The sequence below is a fragment of the Aulostomus chinensis genome, chromosome 23, assembly GCF_037954235.1.
Source record: "Aulostomus chinensis isolate RoL2024-O1b breed Wild chromosome 23, RoL_Achi_v1.0, whole genome shotgun sequence".
Lineage (NCBI taxonomy): Eukaryota > Metazoa > Chordata > Actinopteri > Syngnathiformes > Aulostomidae > Aulostomus > Aulostomus chinensis.
Window position 1 is genome coordinate 18667961 of NC_141342.1, and position 24704 is coordinate 18692664.

The 24704-nt window shown below is 45.8% G+C and overlaps 1 protein-coding gene and 1 long non-coding RNA gene across 4 annotated transcripts in view; one reads left to right on the top strand and one right to left on the bottom strand.

Moving 5' to 3' along the window:
• Positions 1–1788: 1788 nt before the first annotated feature.
• On the top strand, positions 1789–18862 carry pmp22b (peripheral myelin protein 22b). Of its 2 annotated transcripts, none has more exons than XM_086195757.1 (5): positions 1789–1921; positions 10987–11077; positions 11344–11437; positions 14225–14365; positions 16555–18862. In XM_086195757.1, the coding sequence occupies exons 2-5, from the start codon at positions 11000–11002 to the stop codon at positions 16713–16715; spliced, it is 474 nt and encodes a 157-aa protein (XP_086051883.1). In that variant the 5' UTR covers positions 1789–1921; positions 10987–10999; the 3' UTR covers positions 16716–18862. The 2 variants fall into 2 exon arrangements, with proteins under 2 accessions (XP_086051883.1, XP_086051882.1); XM_086195756.1 differs by lacking the exon at positions 1789–1921 and adding an exon at positions 10218–10398.
• A 1453-nt stretch (positions 18863–20315) lies between these two features.
• The window catches only part of LOC147239905 (uncharacterized), a 121321-nt gene continuing 116932 nt past the window's right edge, over positions 20316–24704 (bottom strand). For both annotated transcript variants that reach the window (XR_015111479.1, XR_015111480.1), the window contains 3 exons: positions 22385–22563; positions 21141–21256; positions 20316–21013 (listed from right to left, as the gene is read on the bottom strand). This is a non-coding gene — a long non-coding RNA (uncharacterized LOC147239905). The remainder of the gene's footprint in view (positions 21014–21140; positions 21257–22384; positions 22564–24704) is intronic.

Below are 24704 nucleotides of genomic sequence, written 5' to 3' on the forward strand. Positions count from 1 at the left end.
CCAGCGGTTCCCAAACTTAAGATACGACATCACATAGCATGTGTCTCTTGCTAGAGTCTCTTGCTATGTCTCTTTTTTTTAATATCCTTATTAGCTTACAGCTCTAGAAGAAAACATACTTCCATTTTCATCCGTTTATCCTGTTAAGGGTCGTGGGGGGCTGGGGGCTTTTGGGTGAGAGGCAGGGTTCACCCTGGACAGGTCACCAGTCCATCTCAGGGCCAACACATATAGACAGACAACCATTCACACTCACAGTCACACCTACGGTCAATTTAGAGTCTGGATTAACCTGGTCCCCTCTTGATGTCTTTAGACTGTGGAGGAAGCTGGAGTACCAGAGAGAAGCCAGGCAGGAACAGGGAGAACATGGAGACTCACACAGAAAGACCCCGTGCTGGAGCTGGGATTCAAACCCAGAACCGTCTTGCTGTGAGGCAACAGCGCTGACCACTGCGCCACCGTGCGGCCCAGAAGAAAACATTTCCCAGTAAATGCCAGAAGACAAAAGCCTGTTCCAATCCCAAAACTGTTGAGTAGAAACACTTGGCCACCAACTGTAGCAGTGGAACAGCTGTGCAAGGCACCCTTTTGTGTCTGTTGGAGGCAAAAGTTGTTTCCATGTGATTGTCAAGCGAATTTTAATTGAATTTTGGAAAACCTCATTGAAACGGGCTACGTGAGGCTGCTAGAGGATGGCTGTGATGGGAAAGTAAGCACGACTGTAGCTTTAACAAACAGAAGAAGAAGAAGAAGAAGCGTCGTATACCAGGTTTCCATCTCTTGGTTTACGTATGTACTCCTCATCAATCTTTTCCGATTCTCCAAAATGGGTTGGTGAAAACCTGACTAGTTAGTCTGACTTTCAGCAGGATCCCTCAAAACTTGGCCAAGACAGAACCCAGGCTGTGTCAGAGCGAAGCACTCAGGGACACGTTCTTATTCGACACCCCGGGATGAGGGAGTTTTCGAGTGGAAGTCGGCACAGATGCTGGCTAAGACGCAACCTGGAATCTACTGTGAAAACTGTCTCCACCTAAATCCCCTCTGTTGTCGTAACATTAAAGAACAGCATCACCGGTGTAAGTCAGAATCATTAAAAATAGGTTCCGGCAGGAAATTGTTGAGAGAGTAGATTCACTACCAGATTCCTAACAAGGGAGGCAGTGATGATAGATAAACCACACAGTGCCTGTGTGTGTGTAACTTGCACTTTGATTTGGGTGTAATGTTTTACAACTGCATTGTAAGTCACCGCGAGCTGGGCAGCTCTCTGCTGTGCAAACAGTATTGTGTTTGCTTTCAACCACAGGAGGTCTCTACCATGGTTTCCTACATGTGTGTGTTCACTATGTGTGTGTAGGCCCTTATATTCCTACTCCGGTGCCCAGGAACATTCCAGAGCCTAGCATTGCAAAGAAAAGCCTCCTGTTGTCCAGTGTACATCAAAAAGGTCCCTGCTCTCATCACCAGATAATGAAACGTAGTGACAGATAGCAAAGAGTTGGGGGTTTTCTCCCTAATCTGTCCCATTTGCTTCTCCCTAACAACTTTATACCATTTTTACAGCTGAGAAGTCCATAAAGGTGGTAACCGGGAAACCTCCATTCAGTTCAGGGGAACTCCTGAAGATTTTCAGCCAGCTTTGTATCATCAGAGTGTGGGTGTTATATATATGCAAATTTACAATGTTTAACTTCTCTCCATGATGCCTGCACCCAGGACTCCCCAAGCATTTTCTGGTAGAAGCATGTTAGTCCCTCAATGGGGGGGGTAAATGTGGAAAATGGGAGCTCTGATGTAGCAGATCTTTAACCCTCCAGCGTATTCCTGGATGTTATCAAACCTGTTTTGTGTGCCACAAATGAAAGTCATTCCCAAATCAAGGTCATTCCCAAATCAAGGTCATTCCCAAATGAAGGTAAGTTATCAAGACCTTTTCCATTTTGTCACTGGTCGGCGGCTGCAAATGGCGAAGCGACCTTTCATCTACGACTGTTTCTTACAGCCCTGTATGAGGTTGCCTTGAACGCCATCGTCCAACTGAGTCATGTGGGTTGCGCAACCAACTTTAATCGCTCTTAATCAGATGATTGATACATGCCTAATTCATATTTCCTTTATTGCTATATTTCCAAAGTTTGCTTAGAATTTCATCTGGAATAACGGTAAATGTACTGCTGTGAGCAAAAAGGTTCTGGGTTCTTTTCTGTGTGAGTCTCCATGTTCTCCCTGTTCCTGCGTGGGTTCTCTCTGGTACTCCAGCTTCCTCCCACAGTCCAAAGACATCAAGAGGGGACCAGGTTAATCCAGACTCTAAATTGACCGTAGGTGTGGCTGGGAGAGCCAATGGTTGTCTGTCTCTGTGTGTTGGCCCTGATGGACTGGTGACCTGTCCAGGGGGAACCCTGCCTCTCGCACGAAGGCTGCTGGGTTAGGCTCTGCCCCCTGTCCCCCCATGACCCTTAACGGATAAGTGGTATAGAAAATGGATGGATGGATGGATGTACTGCTGTGATAGCAGCCTGGGAGTGACCTTGACTCTTGCTCCAATGTTACGTCAAACAACCGTCATATAATAAAGTCCAAACGTCTTTGTTTCTGCCTGCGTATCGGTGATGTGGTACATTTACCCCTCATCCACATTATCTAGGCTTTTTTTTTTAGTCCAAATTTGATTTAAAAAAAAAAAACAAAACTGCCAGCCTGATACAAAAAAATCAACTTTTTCTAACATCTTGTTAATGAATACTGGCAGGTTTGTTGTCAATTTTGTGGTTCTACGTCAGGTGTATCTGTCCCGGGTCTTTCTGTTCTCAAACTGACGCCTGGTGCCAGCTGAGTGAGTGGGCCCGGAACGCTCTGTTGTTACAGGTTTTCTACCTTTTGAGCAAAAGTGAAGGCCACAGCTCTTGTTCTGTTCATCCTGGTCATGTCACACCAATCTTGAAAAAAAGACCATTTTTCTCGCAGTAAGATATTTCTTTCAGGGGAAGGAATTCCTGCTTGTCTACCTCTTTTTACGCCTTTGAGTTTTCAGTTCTCTTTTTAGACGGGACGTAAATAGGCCCTCCTATTTGACCTCCCCTAACACCCCCGCATATGGGGAATGTACGCTGGAATTCATCATGCAGTCCAGACATATTAGCAGTTTATTTTTAACACCTGCTCTTGTTATAGATGCCCTGTGCCCCATGTTATTTTATGTGTCTTCCATTCCATCATACCATACTTAAGAGCTGATCGTGGATCACTTGAGTCTTGTGTCAGTCGCTGAGAGTTTTTCACCGTGCTGTAATTACAGACTTGGACTGAGTTCATCGTTGAAGAAGAAAAACGGTGCTCATCCTTGGGACCAAAAGAACTTCTTTAATAACGCATTAAGAACAAATATCCCTTCATGAAGACTTGATTCGTACTTGAATGTTTCTTAAATCGGCGGTCAAGCACATGCTGATGTGTTGGTTACCTGACGGAGCTGCCAGCGATTTACCTTCCTGTCATCCCTACAGGAGGTTTAACCTTTTCCCCCTCACTTTAGTTATTCGATGTTTCCGAACAAATTATTTCTTGTGGCCTCAAAATCCTTAAAATGGAGGGGACTGTTTAGAAATGACTAACTCGAGAGGACAACTTATATATTGTGGTAACAATTTGATAAAACTGAGTTGGCCTGTTAAATCTTGGGGCCTGAAACACCACAACTGTTGGTAAAGGTCATATCTTGCAGCCTCAAAATAACTAAAATGTGTGAACAAACTATATCTTGAGGCTATGAATTCATTAATTCGAAGAACAGCGTTCCAAATTGTAGACAGTTTCTCATGTCATGGCCTCAAAATAACCAAAAGGAGACAACAAGTTATCTCCCAAGACCACGAATTTACTAATTTCAGGAATCGAGTTCTGAATTTTGGGAATGTGTGTCCTCAGAATCTCCCTGTGGCAACTCCAGGGCTCACGCTCTGAAACATGTACTTAGATCAATATTATCATCCACTTGGAGTCCAAAATGGACTGAACACGAAACATTCATGGGAACCCTTCACTTCCTGCATCTTCTGGATCTGTGCCATAGCCAAAGCCTCTCCAGAGGCTGTTCAGCTGCTCCATTGTTGGGCTCTAAACTTTGTCCATTGCTGTGAGCCCTGCTAAAATAAGACAAAAACAAAAAAAGTGAAGCGAGACCTCACTGAGTAATCAGCCTGTTGCCAAAGAGAGGAAGCCGGAGACGGACGGATAAGCAGCGTGATATACTACGTGGTTCTCCAGCTTAACTGCCAACCTGACACTGTGGTTGCATGTGGCTGTCTGCTGATCCTCGCTTACACCAGAAATCCTTACCTACCTTTATTCAATCATAATTATCTCCAACCACAGCATTCTGCACATAACTGTCTCCAGCCGGGGAGCCGATAAGCGCGAGGGGCCCAGCAGTTAACCAGTCGGTACGCGCAGCACCAGAGCAGCAGAGGAGACAGGATTGGTGTGTGTGTGTGTGTGTGTTTGAGTGGAACAATCCATAACATTGATCTGTGAGCGTTATTCTTTGAATTCTTTATAAAGGCCCAGCCAGAGACAGTGGGAGGATAATTGAGGTGGGAGGATCACAGAGGTCAAGAGGTCACGGACCACTCTGCTCCGAAGCCACATTTAGCATTTTTGAGATTTTCTTTTATTCATATATCTGCTACCAGAGGAAATAGCTCGATGCTGAGGAGGAGAACGGCTCCTTGCAGGCATGCGTGCTCACACTCAAACACTCATACTTGAGGGCTTTTTAATTTTTCGCAAATTCTTCACGCACAAATATCAAGTCAGCTTCCTCCGAGTTTACACATTCAGTGGCACGTCACGACGCTGAGTCATGACGACTTTAAAGCGAATTCTCGCTGGCTGTTGACGTTTACTATTCATATGAAATGTAGTGCACCATAACTCCTCTACAACCCACCTACACAAGAGCAAGGTTTTCAGACTTCGGTTCTCAACCTGGGGGTTGGGACCCCCCTGATGGTCACGGGGACGGACACTAGTTACAGTAATTTTTAACAGGCTAAACTCCCCCGGTGATATAAGAAGGCGTCTGTTTCCATTATTATGATTTTAGGTCTAAACATACGATGATGGCGCACTGACTTAAATGAGTCTAAAACCTAATTGCAATGAGCTACTTGATATACTTTTATAGAGACAGTAGATTAAAAAAAACCAAATCTATTTAAAGTTTTTTAGTGTGACATTACTTCATTTGGGAATTTATAGAAATAAACTATGTAACAGGTCATTAGTCATCTGAATAGTGGCATGACTTCCCGCTGCGTTGTGTAAGACATTAGAGGTCAAACCACGGCTGCAAACATATTTTGCAGTTTAAAAGCTTGGTATTTGATGCAATGTGTGAAAACTTAATAATAAAACTATCAGAGAAGGATTATGTTATTGATCACTATGGATTTAACCAGATTTTTATGACAATACTTGAGTTACTTTGATGATCTGAGATGAAACCTCTCACTTTCCCACTTGCTTCGTTTGGTTAGCGTCTCATTAATTTGAGCTTTCAGTGCCCACAGGCAAAGCTGACTGCACTCATATCACATGGAAAACTGTGAAAAGTTTGTTTAGTCTGCCAGTCTGATTAAAATGTGATGACAGGACGAGGGTTGCGAGTAGCTTCGAATTTATCAGCACATAAATAAACAGACTGTATTTCCCTCTCGTCTCTCTCTTTAAGCCCATCTGTCACCATCTTTTGCCTGCCCTCCATCCAACTGTACTCTCTCCTGTGTGTCCAGTAGGTGCCGAGACCCACTGAGACCAACTGACAGCTCGTTAGCTTAGCACAATGGATAGCGGTGGATGGGCAGGTTAGCATACCTACATCTAAAGTCATCAAATGCACTTTACTCAATATATTGACAAGATATTGTAAATTGGGCTGCGCGGTGGTGCAGTTGTTAGCACTGTGGCCTCACAGCAAGAAGGTTCCGGGTTCGAGTCCCGGCTCGGGCGCAGGATCTTTCTGTGTGAGTCTCCATGTTCTCCCCCCCGTGCCTGCATGGGTTCTCTCTGGTACTCCGGCTTCCTCCCACCGTCCAAAGACATGCAATTTGGGGACGAGGCTGATTGATACTCTAAATTGACCGTAGGTGTGAATGTGAGTGTGAATGGTTGTCTGTCTCTGTATGTTGGCCCTGCGATGGACTGGCGACCTGTCCAGGGTGAACCCCGCCTCTCGCCCGTAGATGCTGGGATAGGCTCCAGCCCCCCCACGACCCTTACTAGTAAGGAATAAGCGGAAGATGACGATGGATGGATGGGTATTGTAAATTCAGAAGTCTGACCTACTTGACACCTGCTGGTTTTGGCAAAAGCTTCATTGTAACTTCAGCCGACAGAATAAACTTTGTTGATGACTAGAGGAGCGTCTGCTGCTACTCATCATGGCTGACTTTGGAGGACAGGGTGGAGAGGACTACCTCTGGACTAGCCAAAAGACAAAGATCTACTTGAACCGGAATACAAAGAGGAGGAACAAGACCTTTTGGAAATTGAGAGGGTAAGAGCCGGTATGCTAACCCACCCATCCACAACTACACATTGTGCTAAGCTAACTAGCTCAGCTTGCTAATGCACGTGCAAAAGAGAGAAGGGGATCTGTCCTCTTCTGTGCTTCTATGGAGGATGGACAGAAAGCAAATCCCCCCCCCCCCCCACTCCAAACCTCCATGAGCTTCTGGCCCCCCAACAAATCAAACATAAGCTATCCATCCATTCATTTTCTACCACTTATCCTGTTAAGGGTGGCAGGGGGGCTGGAGCCTCTCCCAGCTGCCTTCGGGCGTGATTCAGGTTCATCATCACCTAAAAAGCCCTCTCTCTACCTTGGCTCCCATGACCATGTTCTATAAGAACAAATAAGTGATATCATCAAAAAGCCTCAACGCGTCTCTCATCTATGAACACACCAGAACGTACATGTGAGCTTGTGTCATCCTGTGTCCAGAGGTGTGAGTTGAAAAAGGGGGCAGTCCAACCATGAGAGGGCTGCAGTAGGAGGGAAACTCCTAAACTACTGCAGCTCTGAGAACTGGCGAACAACAGCAGCTCACGTGCTGATGACAGGCCGCTTGGACTGACTCACCTTTGATTGACAACCGCTTCAGCCTAACCCATGAGGCAGAAAGGCCCCGTTTCCCTAGTGGTTGATCTGTGACGCACGTAGACCTCCCTCCCCTTTGACCCACAGGGAGCATCAGCTGGATCTCCAAGTCCAGCTAAAAATATCTTGTGTGAGTACAAGACTTTTCTTCAGTCCACAGCGAACAGATTATTCCAAGAGTATAAATCAGTTGGGTTTAATAGCAACAGGATCAAGAAAGCTACGATACACACACGTAGCCTTCTGTGTTGGAATGTGGATGGAGTTACTGTAACTCAATCGCCCTGGCTGAGGTCCTATCTATGGCTTTGGTATGCGCTTTACTATCCGTCCACGTCCTGCTATGTACGACGTAACGATAGATGCCGCTTAACTTCACTCAAAATCTCCACCAGAAAGTTTGGCTTCAGCTTCACAGTAAACTTAACACTCCTACTCAGCCCACTGATTGTCAGTCTTTTACAAACATGGACATATAAGGGATGGAAAAGGGGAGCGCCGGCGCAGCTCTGGTTTAACAAGGCTTCTACTACTGTAAACTTTTACAGTTAGTTCGCTGAGCCCTGATCCCTCAGAGACAATACAACAATCCTCTCAGACAAAGAGCTACTTGTACGCAGCTCAGGACAAGAATGCCACATACTTTGGGCAGTGAGCCGTCACAAAGCTCTCACTCAGACACACACTTCATGTCCGTGATCTGGTCTTGTATCGTGCGTGTGTGCAGATGTGAGGCCTCAGTTTGCATTTAAGCGTGAGCAACCCATGGAGAGGCATTTGAGGAAGTGTGAGCTGAGTGACGAAGGACACAGAGTGGATGTTGACAGGGGCGATCTTAGACCGGGCAGCGCCTCTTCTCCGCTGCCGGCCCGCTGCCGCTGCTGTTGCTGATGATGATGATGATGATGATGACGACGAGCGCTGCGCGCTTCCTCGGCTGCAGTTTATCTATAGGGTGTGAAGTAGTGCAATACAGAGTGTCGCTCAAGTTAGCATCGCCACAGGCTCCAACAAAACCAGCCGGAAAATAAACTCTGGGCCAAACCAAACTTTAAACCATTCTGCAAGAATGATCCTGAAGCACAAGTGCAATCACAGCAAGGGCAAAGCTAATGCTAGGCTGTAAAACTTTATACACCAAGCGTGACATCGCCATCAGTCACCCCAACTCATCTTTGCGCTTCTTCTTCTTTCCTCTTCTAAGTGTTTGATGACATTTAATGTCCTTGGCAACCTTCACATGTGCCGTCATCAGCCGCATCTTTTCACCTGACGACAAGGAGTTTCAACATTGCGCATGCAGGCGCCCCGACTGACCAGAGGAGGCGCTCTAGTGTATCAACCTGGACACATACCATCATCTGACCCCCACTCTTAGATGTGACTAATTGTGTCTCTATGGATGCCCGACAGAGCTGGAGGCAACGCGGGAAAACGAACCGACCGCATTTTGAGGCAACCCAATAGACGAAGGCACCACCTGGGCGCCCCAGCAACCACCATTTTTAAGACCCGTACAAGCCCGACCAGGCGTCGGGTTTACTGGCGCTTACGAACCTCAGACCTTATTTCAGGCATTTAACCAAAAACCCACTGACTTCAAGATGAGGGAAAAGGAATTTTACTTACTTTTTTGTGGGTTTGAGGGCTTATTCCTTCACCACTATATGTTCCATGACTGACAGACGGACCAGCAACTTCTAAACATCAGACTTTATTCCTTCAACACGTGAAGTGAAAGAAACAGCTGCCTCCGATAGATGATCACTCAAACGAGTCAATCCTGGGCCATACGGAGAAGTCTCCAACGGGTCAGGAGAGTTACGGAGGTTCATTCATGGTTTTAAATATTTACCGCCTCTAATCTCAGTGTATATTTCTCATATTTTGACAGTCGCATCAGCAACGGGGGGCTGCAGGTCCTGGTGAGGCTGGAATGTTGTCTCACTCCCTCTGGAAATGAGTCACATCAAACAGGGGAGAGCCCTCGATGCTATCGCTCGGTGGTGGCGGTGCGCTGGGTATACCCGTCCACGCTTTCACGCTGAGTCACGAGGCTTCCTCCATGACTACGCCAATGAACATTACACCAGTGTTTGTGTTTCCTGTTGCCGAGGCAACTAAACGTTCCCAAGAGTTTAACAGGGAAATATCCTATATCAGGAAAAGTCCAAAAATACATTTTTCAATAAACTTACTTGCAAGTGAAGTCAAAGTAAAATTTATTGACGCAGCCCAAAATCGTAAATCATAATCAGGGAGGTTTAACATTTGAATGAGGTATCGTCTGGCCGTACAGCCGGTTTAGGAACCCTTTGACTGGGAAATATAATTCTTAAAAAAAAAACCATCACAATATACAATATTGATGATAAACATTTTTAAATCATATGCATTGAACCCAGAGGTGGGAGTACAAATTGCTTAAATTAAGTAAAAGTAGAAATACCCAGAGTAAAGCAGTACTGTCAATTCAAAAGCATATTGATTGTATTGTTACTGATGATGAATTGAAAGTACTGCATAGTATTCGTGTATTCCAGCGCCTGGTAGCATCATTATTACTCAAATTCAGTAAAGGCTTCATGAAGATATGTTTGCTCTCCTACATCATTCATTGCTGCAAATCTAAAACTGAAATCCAGCCTGTGAGCTGCAGCAAAAAAGTCAAGTTGGCTTCATGATGCCTTTCTCCATTCATGAAATCATTTCATTTAAAGTAAAATCTGGATTAGGCATTGAATCACGTCACAATCCACTCGAGGGAACTGATAGACGAGCACAGTTCCACTGCACCGGGCTTTATTTCATCCGCCCAAATCTTAAAAGTAGCAGACAATAATGTTGGTGAGAAGAAGTGAGGAAAAAAAAAATCCTCGAAAGCAGTTACCACGAGAGCCAAACAATGATCAAATCGCACGCACACACACACACACACACACAATCTTGTAACTAAGGCAACTGCGCGCCATTAAGCATGGTGCGTCTATATTGGGAACCCTGGCCGTGGAGCACAGGGTCACTCCGTGACGCAGCGACGCACGTAGGGCGTTGTTCTTCCATAATGAGACACTTTATAACAGCACGTCAGCCCCTGGCATCAATCTAGTCTGAGAGCGACTTGTGGAGCTGAGGGACTACCGCTGCTGGACTCTGCCGGGGACAAACTTGCTTTTTGCTTCCTGCGAGCTTCATCTTCTCTTTTAGTGGAAATACAAGGCGCTCCGCTCCAAGTAAGTGGACCTTCATCTCCTCTGAACTGCCTCGTAGCCAGGAGAGTCGTCCTGAGGCGGCACATGCAACTATTTGCTGTAATACACACTTACCGCTTGTTTGCGCGTGCACGCACTCGCGCACACACACACACACACACGCGCGCGCGCGGACGCGGATGAGTTTCGTGAATTCTAGTTTGCTTTGTCATGGCGTTGCTTTTCAATGCAGCAAAAAAAAAAAATTACTATTTTTAAATAAACACACACACACACACACACACACACAAAATAACTAAATATTTGAAACTCTTCGGCAAATTCGAATACCAGTGATAATCGATATTCCTCAAATCTGTAAAGTTCAAAACCGCAGCTTTAAGACAGGGAGACGACACCTGTGGTGGCGCGGACGTTCCCCTGACGACCAGCGGATAAAACTGCAGTCTGACAGGTCCCGGGGAAGTTTCTCTGCCCGGGTGGAACGTGCTGCAGTGACACACCCATGTCCCGCAACTCTGACATCGACACACACACACACACACACACACACACACACACACACACACACACTGACAGAGCCCGTCTCCTCTTCTCATTGCTGTCCAGATCGTCTGCAAAGATGCTGCTCCTACTACTGGGAATCATCCTCCTGCACGTAGCTGCTCTGATTCTCCTGTTTGTGTCGACAATTGTTAGCGTGAGTCCAACCGATGTTTCTGTTTCTCTCCGTTTAACTCTTCATTTATTTGATTCTTCCCATATTAACGCAGCTCACCCGTTCGGCACAGGAAACTAAAATCAAAGATTACAAACAAATTGTTTCCTACAGGTAGAAGTGTTGAAACCAATCAAAATATGGCTATTTTTGTTTGTGTAATTTCACCTAATTTTTTTTTAAAAAGGACTTGGCACAGGGGACTCGGATGTCTTGATGCTGATGTGCTTGTGTGTTGTTCACAACAGGTCTGGTCAACAAGTGAAACGAGCACCGCAGACCTGTGGATAAACTGCTCCACGACCAATGGAGGATACCACTGTGACCCTGCATCAACTGGAGGTCAGACACTTCAGATGGCTTTTTTGGTTTGTTTTGTTTGGAGCAGTGAAACACTCGAATCTGCACACTTGTAGGTTTCTGCACTGATAAGACGGCTCTCGGGATTGCGTCAGGCATCATCTGAAGAGGTGGCAGCCACCCGGGATTGATTCATTCCGTGTTTAGCTGATAGTGACTTGCTGAAAAGCATCATTTATCATGATGTGGGTGTGTCGCAGCTCCTCTGGGGCTCTGGTGCCATCTAGGGCAGAGAATGTGGCAGTGCTGCTCCCCGAGTGCTAGCTGATAGGTTGCTGCTGTATAAATAGTCATGGTGTGATGTCCATATTCAGGTCTCGTGTCAGGGGTCCATAGTGACAGGGAGAGTGTGTGTGTGTGTGTGTGTGTGTGTGTGTGGGGAGGGGTGTGTGTTTGTGGACCACCAGGGTGGGGCAGCGGAGAGTATTTAAAGTTGAATATCTGTGTGCATCTGCATGTAAGCAGGGAGGCCTTGGACCGGCTCACGCAGATCATGACCACGGGTGACGCCCAGGGATCCTCTCAGCTCTGGGATCCACTTAGCCTCCTTGAAAGATTTATATCTTCTAATTCAAGGAGGTATATCTATATCTATATATATATATATATATATATATATATATATATATATAAATATAAATAAAGCTTGTGCTAGTTTTTGATCCCCCCACCGCCACCCCACTCAAATCTTCCAGTCCTTTAAAAGTAATGATTGAGCAACAACTTCTCATTGTTTTGCAACTAAGCAGGAGCTGCTGGCGGGGTGATGTCATTAGTCTAGAATGAGCCGCTCAGCCAGTGTGTGTTTTGTCAGAGCGGCAGCAGCACGCACGCACGCGCATGCACGAGCGCACGCGCGCGCACACACACACACACACACACACACACACACATTCTGCCAGGTAGTTTGATGCCACAGCTGGTTTGTTTGACTTGCTTTCATTAGCTCACTGACGCACAGTGTTTATTTAAGAAGGCGCGTGTGCCCGGGTCTGTGCTTTGGCTCAGAGAGATGGAAGATAGCGGTCATCTCTCACATGGGGGGGGGGTCCTTTGTTGAAAGTGGGCTTTTTTGTTGTTGTTGTTTTTTTGTTTTTTGCTGAACAAGCAGGTTCCTTCTCTTTTGCGGAGGTGAATCATAACCGTCTCGATTATTTTTAGGAGGGTTTGTAATCGTTGCCTTGGTTACAAAAATACTGGCTGCGTTTGGTCTTGATGACGCCTCGGTGAGATACTCAGGTCACATCCACGCTCAGCTGGATGCGTCGGCCAGGAAAATGACTTAACAGAATTTACTTGCTCTAAAAATAGCTGTTGAAGAGGAATGTCGTCTTCCTTCTCAACCCATAAATCCTCAGTGGGCGGCGAAGCAGCTGTGTTTTGTTGTGTTTCTACTTCTCAGGACAATGCAGAGCTCAGAATAGAAGGCAAACACTCACTTTCCTGTTTGTAGCAGAAATGGCTGGAGGAGATTTTCGCCCTGTAATAGCACAATGATAAACCACAGCCTGAGTCACACTTTAATAGTCGGAGCCCTCGACCGCGCCTTTGGGAGGAAGTGCTCCCATCCTTCCAAGCAGAGGTCAAAGGAGGAAGGGAGGACAGCAAAGCAGACAGCAGCGATGCGCCTGGAGATGGACGTTAGGGATGGAACACTTCGCCGTTATCACAGAGTATCACGTAACACTTAAAACGCAACATTAGTATCATGGAATCTAATTGTTGCCCTGGCGTGTGTGTGTGTGTGTGTGTGTGTGTGTGTGTGTGTGTGTGTGTGTGTGTGGAGACGTGTACTGGGGTGCATTTTCTGGACAATTTGCAGCACATCGCCTGAGCGTGTAAAGTTTCCTCCCGTATCTCGTCTCTGTTATCGTGGTAAACTGATTCCGGCTGGGACGATTGATCAGTTTACTTCTCCTCTGTAAAACACACGCTTCTCTTTGTAAACTGCCAGATGACACGCAGTAACACACGAGGGCTGCGACCGGTTGCGTCTCAGCCAACAGTGTTAAAATGCGGTTCGACAGCAAAGTAAGAGATCTTATTACTTAATGATCCGTCTTGTTCAGCAATGAATTATGCATCCCGGCTCTTTGTCCGGCCCGTTAAACCACACCATACATTTGATTTGCGTCATGCAAAACAATCAATAAACCGCAGACGCCTAGCAGTGCTGAGGAAGACGTTCCTTAAATGTCACGGTTTGCCAGTGGAATGCAGTAGACAGCACCTTGTCACATGGACGCGCTACCACTGGTAGCTAAACAAGAGCAATTTACTAAAGAGTAGAAAGAACAGCAAACCAGAGATACGAAGGAAAGAGTCAGGAGGCAGGGAGGCGGCATGGATAGCACCCAGACAAGAACTAGTCCCAGCGTGGAAATCCTAAACTGCCTTCCTGGCATGGACATACAGCCACCGGATAGCCAGCAAAGATAGATGGCACTTCCCGTCAGTGCAGGTGGATAATGGGTTAATGGCCTCCAGCAGCTTGGCCTGTGAGGACGAGCCATAACAATCAATAGAGTACATTTAGTCTTAGTCCTGTTGTGAGGGAAGCTCAGAGCTTTTAGGAACGAGATACCTCGGTGTGATTGTTCTGCATCCATTAAACATTCCCAGAAGTAAACAGGGTGGAGGCTCCAGCTCATTACGTTCTCTGAGAGGACGCACGGGGAAGGCCGTCGTTGATTTTGTCTTTCCTCTTACCTTCAAATGTTACGTGTGTTTTACATTCTGGCTAATGGCGACTCGTCTTTCTCCCCCCAGAGTGGATTCAGTCGGTCCAGGCTCTCATGATCCTGTCCATCATCTTCAGCTGCCTGTCCCTCTTCCTCTTCTTCATCCAGCTCTTCACTTTGCAGAAGGGCGGACGTTTCTTCCTCACGGGAACCTTCCAGATCCTTGCCAGTGAGTTCTTCCCCTCTGACTCAAATGCATTAACAGCCTGAGTGAGATTTTACAAAAGGAAATAGAAATTGTTCTTACATACTTGGTGAGGAATGCAGGTAACGAAGCAGTCAGCGAGGACACAACCTCACCAGTCAGAAACACGCTTCTACTGCCTACGTGCTGCCAATGGTTGAGAAAAGTCCTCAGTATCCAGGGTCTGGACTTCGTTCCTCATCTCCAGCTGGAGTTCTTTGTGTTCTTACCCACATCTCCACCCCAATCCATCCAAATCCATGCATTTCTTTCTGAGATATTTTCCTAGCACCCAACCAGACACACTCCAGCCTCGGCGGAGCTAAAAACAACTGTCTTTGTTTGCATCAGGTGATGTGATGTCAGGGTTTTTGTTTGTATCTTTTTCTTTGATTTACTCATCAAATGTTTGCTCAGTAATCTCAAATTTGAAACATCCCAAGGACCAAAGTCAACATCTTTGCCGTCCTTGTTCCGTTCAACCTTTCCCTACGAAACTAAAGTAAAACTCTTAACCGGCCCAAGTGCTTCACAAAATACAGCTAGAATACAGTAAAAGGTACAGGTAACAGTGAAAACGTACGGATAACCACGTACTCGTGAGTTCATATCAGCGTGTGTGTCAAAGTAGAAAAGGAAATGAAATGAAAAGAGGATAAAAGAGTCAGCACAGTTCGGCAGTCTGAAGACATTCCACTGGTACAAATCCGCCTACACAGCAGAAGCAGGAGCAGATGCTCACACTGCATCTTCTGTGGCACAGAATTTAATTATGGGCCTCTGTGTCAGTTACTAATAGTTTAATGCTCTGCTTGACTATTGTACCTAATGCCCTTTGGCCACAGCGCTGCTCCACTGCTAGTCCATTGTGTTTGCTCTTGGCAGCCCTTTGCAACATCCCAGGTTGGCTCTCTATTCGGTGCCAGTGCATTGCCCTGCACCCAGGTGCCCACTCAGCCAAAAAGGAATGAGACCGGGCAAACTGCCAGTCGCTTGAGCTGAAATGTCAGGGAGGCTGGCCGCGCGGGGGTCTGACAAACAGATCATACCATGTCGGACCAGGGAGGTGGGCAGAGCAGGAAGAGTTTGCAAAGGCTGTATTGGGATTACATAAACCTAAAACATGGTGATGTCATATGAAGGGATGCCTTCTGGGAAACGCTGATCTGCCTGCAGACAGACTTCAGCGCAGGAAATGCGACACAGAGCTTCAGGGCTTGGATTGGCGAGGACCTTGTGATGCGTATCACGATTTACAGTTTATCTGACAGTAGGATTTACCAGATATGATATGACACAGGAAGTATTTGGGCTCTACATAAATGAGTGACAAACACAACTTGCTGTGTACAACCTGAGTGATCTAACAGCACGCTCGGCACATAATACCGATAACTCAACGGCCAACTCGACGACAGCTTGTCCGAAGTCAGGAGGTGGAGGGAGCAGCTCAAGGAGGGAGCCCCAGACTTCCCCTCCCCATCCTGAGGTGCTTCCAGGCCAGCGTGTCCACCTGGTCCTCGGTCTGCCCTGACTAGAAATGTACATTACAAAATAAGACGCCATTTTGTTGGAAAAGGACAGGTGGACCTAAAAGGACTGTTGAACGTTAACTCGCAATAACAAAAAGGTTTTGCCCGATCGAGGTCTAGTCCCAAAATGTAGCAAATGAATATGATATGGCGGCGTGGCTCAGAGGTGGAGTGGCCGTCTAGCAACCGAAAGGTCACTGGTTTGATCCTCACTTCCCCCGGTGGCCATGTTGAAGTGTCCTTGAGCAAGATACTGAGCGACAGACTGGTGACCCGTCCAGGGTGAACCCCCACATGACCCTGAGCAGATAAGGGGCATCGAAAATGGATGGATGGCTAAATATTATATTGCAAGTTAGATAATGTGTGAAATTCCAAATTATGACAACAATATTTGCAAAGCTCCACATTCTGATACTCTTACACTGCGACTGAGGAGTACATTTGGACGGTACGACTTCATCACAAAATATTGCAATACTACATCAATTTAAGTGCCTGGAATATCTATATATTATTGTTTAAAAACTTACTGTGATATATTGCCTCATTGTTTTTATTGCCCCACCCAACAGGGAGTGGAGAGCCTGATCTCATAACTGCGTGAGCGTGACTCAGGTGTTGATTTCTTGCGGCCCGCAGGTTTGTTCGTGATGAGCGGAGCCATCATCTACACTGTGATGAGTCCGCAGTGGCTGCCGGAGGGGGTCTCGTTTGGCTACTCCTACATCCTGGCGTGGGTGGCCTTCCCTTTGGCACTGATCAGCGGACTCATCTATGTCATCTTGAGGAAGCGAGAATGAGCCGTCACTCCAGCCCAGTGTTCCCAGTAACTCCATGCCCAACTGCAAGTGTCATCAGTCCCCCCTCTACAGTACAAATTTGGATGAGTACCCATGGCCAACGGAGCCACCAGGCCAATGCACCCAGATCACAATGGGGGTTGTGTGGTGGGGGCGGGGTGGGGTGTAATACCAAAATTCAACATGCAAACCAACGCAGCATCAACCAATAGTGTCTCAGTTTAAAGATGTATATAGTATCTATGGTTTAAAACCTATTTATAACACTTTTACATATATGTACATAGTTTTTGTGTTGCTATGTCGAATGAGCTTTGTTTAGCTGATTAAGTGCCTCATTGTTTGTTTGTAATGATGAAATAATTAGATGCTATTTTGTTGTGTACTTTTTTTTTTTTTTTTTTTTGCCAAAGAATTAATACAATGAAAATGATTAACCAAAGTGCATGTTATAAAAATAGAAGGATTAGGAAGTTTTTGTTTGTTTGTTTTTGTTTTGACGGGCTTACTTTAGAAAAAGAGTGGTAACATCCGTGGATATAGTATAGCCATGCAATATAGATTCGGTCCTTTTCTGTTTGTGAATTTTCAAGTTTGAGTGTTTTTATTCTCGGTATTTTTCTATTTCTTATTTTCAACAAAAGATGGTGCTATGTATTTATCATTCCTATTACCGATAGCGAATATTTACAGCGGAGTTACTTTGTTATTGTTTCAGAGTCGAACAGCTTGTCGTTACTTTTCAGCCCGACAAAGGTGCTGCACACTCGTACACCTGTACCTGTTCTGTGCCTGACTGCTCTGTTAGGGAACACAACCTATTTCACATTGCAGTGTGTGATTTTGTTTCATCAGCAACTGTATAAAATCCAAAAAGTTTGGGGTGGTGTAAGGATTCAAAGGAAAGTCATCTGGAATGTCAGTATTATCCTGCAGGTTTGTCGAACCGCGAGGAAATGATGTCGCTTCATTATTATCACGATAATTTTTGCCCTTTATTTTGATGTTCACTTTTGTGTGTTTGACTGTTATAGACACTAATTTCCTAATGAGCAGACAAAAAAAAAAATAACAATACTTTTGAGTCATAACCTTGGATAAAATCATTTTAAAATTACTAGGAAAAATTTGCCCAAAGTTGAAGCCATATAAAAATACCCGAGGATAAGAAAATAACATGTCTGAAAGAGGTTTGCAGTATTCAAACGTTTATTTCACGTACTTGAAGTTTGACATGCTGCAGACTTTGCCCACTGACATCTAGACCGTTTTTTCCTGCTGTATAAAACACTGTTCGTACGTTGTGCGTAACCTATGTTGATGACAGTCTCGCCTCTCACACTCGTACTCAATAAAACTCCTCCCACATCATCTACTACTGTGTTTCCACCGTTACAAGGGAGTCACACTAACTTGATGCATGTGGATTTAGAAACTACATCATGCTGAATTTGTGCATTATGCTGCCTGCCTGTAAAGCCTTAAAGCACACACACACACACACACACACACACAATATCTATGGGCTACAAAAGCATCATGAAGCAGAAAACCCAGAAGATGGGACACGAAAATGTAATTCTACTGATAAATCCGTCAGCTTCAACGCGGCTGCATGCTCGTGCGCTACCTGGTGGATCAAAGCGCAACACAACTGGAAAGCAGCATGTAAATTCCTGTCTGGCTGAGCAAGTTCACTTTACAGTACATGTTGTGCATGTGGTTGCAAACGCCGAATTTTGTATCACACACTAGGGGCAAAGGCACAGCAGTCGGTACCCGATGCCAGATATTCCAAACCTGCAGCTTGTGTTTCATGGTCAACAGTGCGGATCGCGGCATTAGAAATAAGATGACTTGGGTATGTTTAAACACTAAGCAAGCATCTGTCCTCTACTTGACTTGTCCTGTGAGGTCCTGTGTCCCGCCTATGTTGTGGTTGGGTTAAAGTGTTTTAATTCAGCGTTTCCTGTAGCCTACACTCGCATGGTTTTTGGGTTCAGTTAGAAGACTTTGCCTCTAATGACAACTGCCCGCTGTTCTGTGTGACGCTACAGAGTTGACTGTGTCATGTTTACACCAAACTTCCAAATGCTCTTGATATTATCAAAGCTACATTAAGTCTAATCATTAAAGGATGTTTCTTACCACCACAATGGTCCTTTCTTTGTGTCTTTCCAAAAACACCACCCAAACCAAAAGCAAGGCATCCGATCCGTTTGATGGGGCTTTCACAGCTTCCTGGTTTAGCTTGAGTCCAGCTCTGGTTTGTTTGGGCAGGTGTGAACGCGGTGATTATACTCAGGTGTGCACCGTGCAAGCAGACTGATACTCTGTGAGGAAGTGGTCTCCCAACGCCTCCGAACAACCTCCGTCTGACCCAACGACCAGTGTACTTGAGCATAAATGGCTCCTGTTACCAGGCGTACTTTCTATTTTTGGACGTATCAAAACATCCAAAGTTCAGCATTTTGCGATCAAGAAAAAAAAGTAGAAAATGTATGCAAAAAAATGAAAATGCAGTAAAAATACATACTCGTCCAAACGCAGAACCTTCTACCTGTGATAACTGTGTTGCACTCACCCCAGACGCATCTGACCGATGAACACTGAATGTTCTTGTGGTTTTAGTGACACATTTGGGTTTGATTAGATTTGTTCTCAGTTTGAGAACAGGGAGAAAAGCTCCCGAGTTAAATTTGGACTACAAAAAACAAGCTACGTCCTTGGTGAAGCAACTCCTTCCTGTCTGGATCAGACTCAGCTGGTACACGACCCAGGGCTAACTAATTGTTTGTGATGATATCCATTCCTTTTAAAGACAACAGCCAGTACTCCCCTAATGATGATAGGCATCTAAATCTCCTGCTATGAAAGAGAACCCTCGTGAGGAGGTGTCTCCTTGCAGGCTGCAGCCTCCCACTGCGACCCTCTCTGACATACCAGCGCTGGGTGAAGTGAGGACGCTCCAGTCTGGCCTGTTCGTACTTGTCAGATTTTCCTGTCTAAGATCCTCTGTATGGATGTATGTGCAGATGACCCTATATTGTTGGGTGTGCTCTGAGTGAAAACAGCTAGATTATACACTGAACAATAGCACCACCTCGTGGACACAGCTAGTAACCGCAAGAAAGCCCATAAATGACACTGAGTTAGCAAATACTGCCACAGTGTGGTCAACTGCGGGTACTACAGCGTCCTCCATGATCAGGTGGAGGGGAGGAGGAGGGACTCCCTTGGGTTCAGCAGATCATTTTTTCTTATGGAAGTGCGTTAAAGCTCATTAACTGGATATGTGATCGTTAAGGCTCGTCTAGAGCTCAGCTTGTTTGCGAGGGTGGATACCGCCAGCCATTAGCATGCATGTGTGCGACAGAGAGAGGTGATTTCTCTGCTCTCCATTAGCCGTCACTCAGGCTAATGAAAGCCCCTCCTCCTCCTCCTCCTCCTCCTCCTCCACAGCCATCATGATGGCTTTTATGGCACAACACCTCATTAGAGGTGAAATCAGAAGATAAATGACTCCTCCACGTTTGATTTCAAACATGATACAATTCATTGTGCAAAAATAGGCAACAAAGGAAATGAAACGGAGTCTACACCGATATAAAAATGTATAAAGAGCACAGATGTAGCAGTAAGAGATTCACCTTGAAGATAAAGATGTAGAAAGAATTGTTTTTGGAACTTATACTGAATATCAATAGTAAAAGGAATAGAAATACAACTGAAATACTCATTGTTTTACCATTAAAATTGTGACTTCCGGGAACGTTTTCATGATATTCATTCGCATCTGGTAACAAAAAAATTAACAGAGAAATCCATGACAAAATCGACGGCAAAAAACATGGTTTGATGCTACGTAAACACAACCACGGAAGTCGACATTAACCAGAGGAGGTTCAGAGGATCCACGCGCTCTCTTGACCAAACATTTTAGACTTGATTCGTTTTTCAAAACTTTTACAAGGGAGCGTGATTTCCATCTTCCAGGTTTTTAATGGTCATACGAGCCCTGCATTTCAGTCCAAGTGGAAGACATCCAAGAAGGTAGCACAAGTTGACTGGTAATCAGAGAGTCCTTGGTTTGATCCCCTGTAACTCCAGCGGCTGTGCTGAAGTGTTCCTGAGCGAGACAAATGAACCGGTACTTGCTCCTGATAGGCGGGATGCCACCTCACATTGCTCGAAGGTGTTGTAAATTCCTTTTTTAGCGCTGATTCATAGCAGAAGTTGTCTCAGGACACTCGGCATACGGAGCAGAACTTCACACATTCACAGAGACGTTAATTCCCCTGCGAGAAAACACTTGGTGACAGCCCGGAGGAAAAAAAATCAACCTATTTCTTTACCATCCAGTGACGCGTTTACTGAGAAAGCTCCTGCCTCAATTCACAACATTTATTTGTGGTTTCCTCTGACCTGCATCCACATGTGCACCAATAGCAGGTTGAAACAACAGGCCCGTCTCTGCCCCTCATCCCACGGTGGCTCCTGCTGCTCACGCTTTGTTTTTGCCACAAACACTCGACTGAGGACTGAGACAGCAAACTTCAGTGAATTGTGTCTATCAAGTATGGACCTTTCACCTTTGTATCATTGTGTTGCCATCATGGGGTCAAGAACAGGATTTAAAAATAATCACACTCCTATTAATGTCTTCAAAACCCTGCCTGTCTTGTCCTGTCCCACCCATTGTCACCATTACACCCCCCCGCCCCCTTTTTTTAACTTTAAGTCAAACGGTAGATAATATTTTCTCATTTATGGAGCACAATGAGAGCGACGCAAACAGAAGGTCTGCTTTAATCTATCACAGCTTCTTCAAGGATGCATGGGTGCACAGTGACAGGCACAAAATCGCAGGGCCGGTGGGGAGGGGGCCAACAGACGCAATTAAGGCTCATGAAATGCAAATGGTGCTTTATGTAAAGGGTCTGTGCCGGGGAGGAGGGCTGGGGCTCTCCTCCACTCGCTGCCATCTGCTTGCCATCACCACCAGTGGAGGAACCTCTGAGCCTTGGTCATCTGCAGCGTTAATAATTGTCCTCCCTCAGCTGGGGAAGAGAGAGGGCTGAGAATGTGCAGCTGGCTAAAATCAAATTTGGATTAGCCGGTGCGATCACATGGAGATCCGACCTCTTACACTTCAGCATGAGCATTGCGACACATGTGCATGTTCACACGCGAGTCTACATGAATCTCATGTGCAGGCAGACACATTCATGCCCACTCTCTTGCACCTCTTAACACACTTGCCTGCAACTCCTTAAAGATGATCGTAGTTATACGAACCCAAGAGTTATTTAGGAACGAAATCGATCGCTTGCCACGAGGGGCCGAGGCACAGCTCCGGGAGGAGATCCAGGTCTGTCCCTGGAGCCCGGTTTCAAGGGGTCAAAACGGACACTGTGTTGTTTTTTCTTTTTCCCCAATGGTCCACTCATTCATTTATCATTTGAAAAAGACAGACCTCTCTGACTCTGCAGACCCAACTCTTGTGATACCAACCAAATCCAAAGGTCAGGACCAGGCCAAGGTCATCAGCATCCGTACCTGACCCCTGACCCTTTAGACGTCCGTCATGCTGAGGAAATAAAGCGATGATTGGCAGCTTATGTAGTCACAGACTAAATCAGCTTCTGTCATACATCAAAGTCACTTACGCCAACATGCACTCGCCTGAATGTTTCATCAGCGATGAAGAGTGGGGAGGATGACTCGCTTCAGCACCGTCAGACGCCAGAACATGGCTGACGGATGACTGGAACATCAGAGGACGCTGCTCCAACAGCAGGGGAAGACCAGAGAACATTCGCTTGTCAAAGGTTGCGTCCACTGACCCCTGAAATTCAAGAGGCGCTTATAAATTTGCTTGTAATTTCTATTTACACGGATGTTGACCCACACAGTTGAAACAGAAAGACTTTTAAAAGTAAAAATCCTTTGACAGCAGAATCACAGGTCCATCAAACATGAGTCGTGTTGCAGCATGTGAGAGTTGAACTGTAGGCCAAGCATGAGAGGCATGAAGGGCCACATGCCACCTCTGATGGTAAAAGCATGTACAGGCACTAGATCATGTGTCTCTGTCCTTATAGCATTTGATGCTAACACAGAGCTGCAGGTTAGAAAGACCAGAAAGTGGACAAATCCGCTTTTAAACTGCAGACCTCGCAAAAAGTCCAGTAAAACTGGTCGGACGGAGGCCAGTGAAAGCATTTTAAATCCACTGCGTTTTAAACAGGCAGATATGAGAGGCGCATTCATGGGAGGTAAAGGAGACTCACAGGTCGCTCCTCAAAGGCTTCACTCAGAGAGACTGAGGACAATATCCCTAAAAGTCAGCGGAAACAATGAACAGAATAAAAAGAAAAAGGACAATCCAAAGTCTTTAGGGACGCCCCTCTAGACCTGGACGCTCTGTCCTGCACCTGTAACACTTTAATTGCAGGATGGTCTGGCTGCAGCTCATCCATTCTGCTCCACTGGAGCTGGACGACCCATACATGCATATATACCCTCACAAATATAGACACCAAAGCAGTTTCCTTACCATCTTAAAACAACAGGAGCACGTCTGCGTCCTAGGGTTTCATTTCCAGTTCTGGGTTTACTGGGAGGATTCAGACCACCTCCTCCCTCCACACTCTAGAAGACCCAACGACCCCAAAACCACCACTGCCATCACAACACAAGCATTTACACACAGTACAGGCCATTCTAAAGAACTGAGAGCTTTTCACATAGGAAAATTCCGTCCCACAACTATGTTCATATGTATCCCTGCAGTCATGAGTGGGTATACGGAAATTCTGGAGCTTAAGTAGTGGGTACGCTGTGCAGTGGATGACACCACTGGCGTCTCAGCCTGCAGGATGCGGGACAGGATACAAAAAGCATGCTGCGGTTTCTCTGGACAATGACCCGCAATCACACACGGACTCGGACTCATGTTTCACAGACTCTGTCCTGGGGAGCTGGTGCTCTGGTTCATGTCTAGTGATTCGGACATTTACGTTCTCACATATGGCTCCTCAGGGTAATATCTATCAGGGTCGCAGAGAACGTGTGAAAGAGGCAGAACTTGTCTTTGTCCACAAATACCACATACGTGCATGCAGCCACAAGGATGTACTTAACATGTAATTACAGCCCGTCGTCCATCAGCGAAGGCAACAAAGCGTGTCCTAGACCCCTAAAGGACAACTTGGGATGAACGCAAATGATTTATTTGCAGCTCTGAAATGCAACATGATGACATCACTCTCCTATTGAATGAGTGAGCTGAACCTGAAAGCCTATCAACGAAAAAAAATGACACCCTTTGAAAACAGGAGAATAGAGATTCAGAGCTTTAGGCTAATGCATCTGTGATTAGCAAAACTAATTAGTCAGCTTCCTCCACGTCTTTTGCGTGTTCGGGTATCACCATCCGTGTATGTGGAATGGACACAAAGTGATTAGTAGAACAAAGGGGGGAAGCTGGACTCTTCCCTCGGTGGAGTGTGTGTCTGCAGTGGTCCATCAGGAGACAGCAGGCCCGGGGTGAGAGCACAAGGAAGTCCAGCTGGTGAGCGCCTGGGTACCAGAGAACACAGTGGAGACACAGCGGAGGAACGACATGACAGTCCCACAATGGCATGGATATAAACGGGGAAGACCGATGTCAGACACGAACAACTACTTGGCGCGCTCCATCGCGAGTGCCAGTGTCCATTTTGTGAGGTTGAACAAAGGACCTTCTCATGATTGGAGGATACAGACCATCTCTGTGGACACACCAACATGCGCAAACACTAAAAAAACCCAACTCTCCCCATAAAAGATATCAATTTCACTGCTTTCATTTTTCACCCCAAATATGTTGCAGTGAATTATTTATCAAAAAGACATGTTCATGGGCCTCCGTCAGATATATGTGTGTATTTATGTGTGGGGGTGTGTGTGAAGTCTGAATGACTATGCACAGAACTGTTGGTTTGT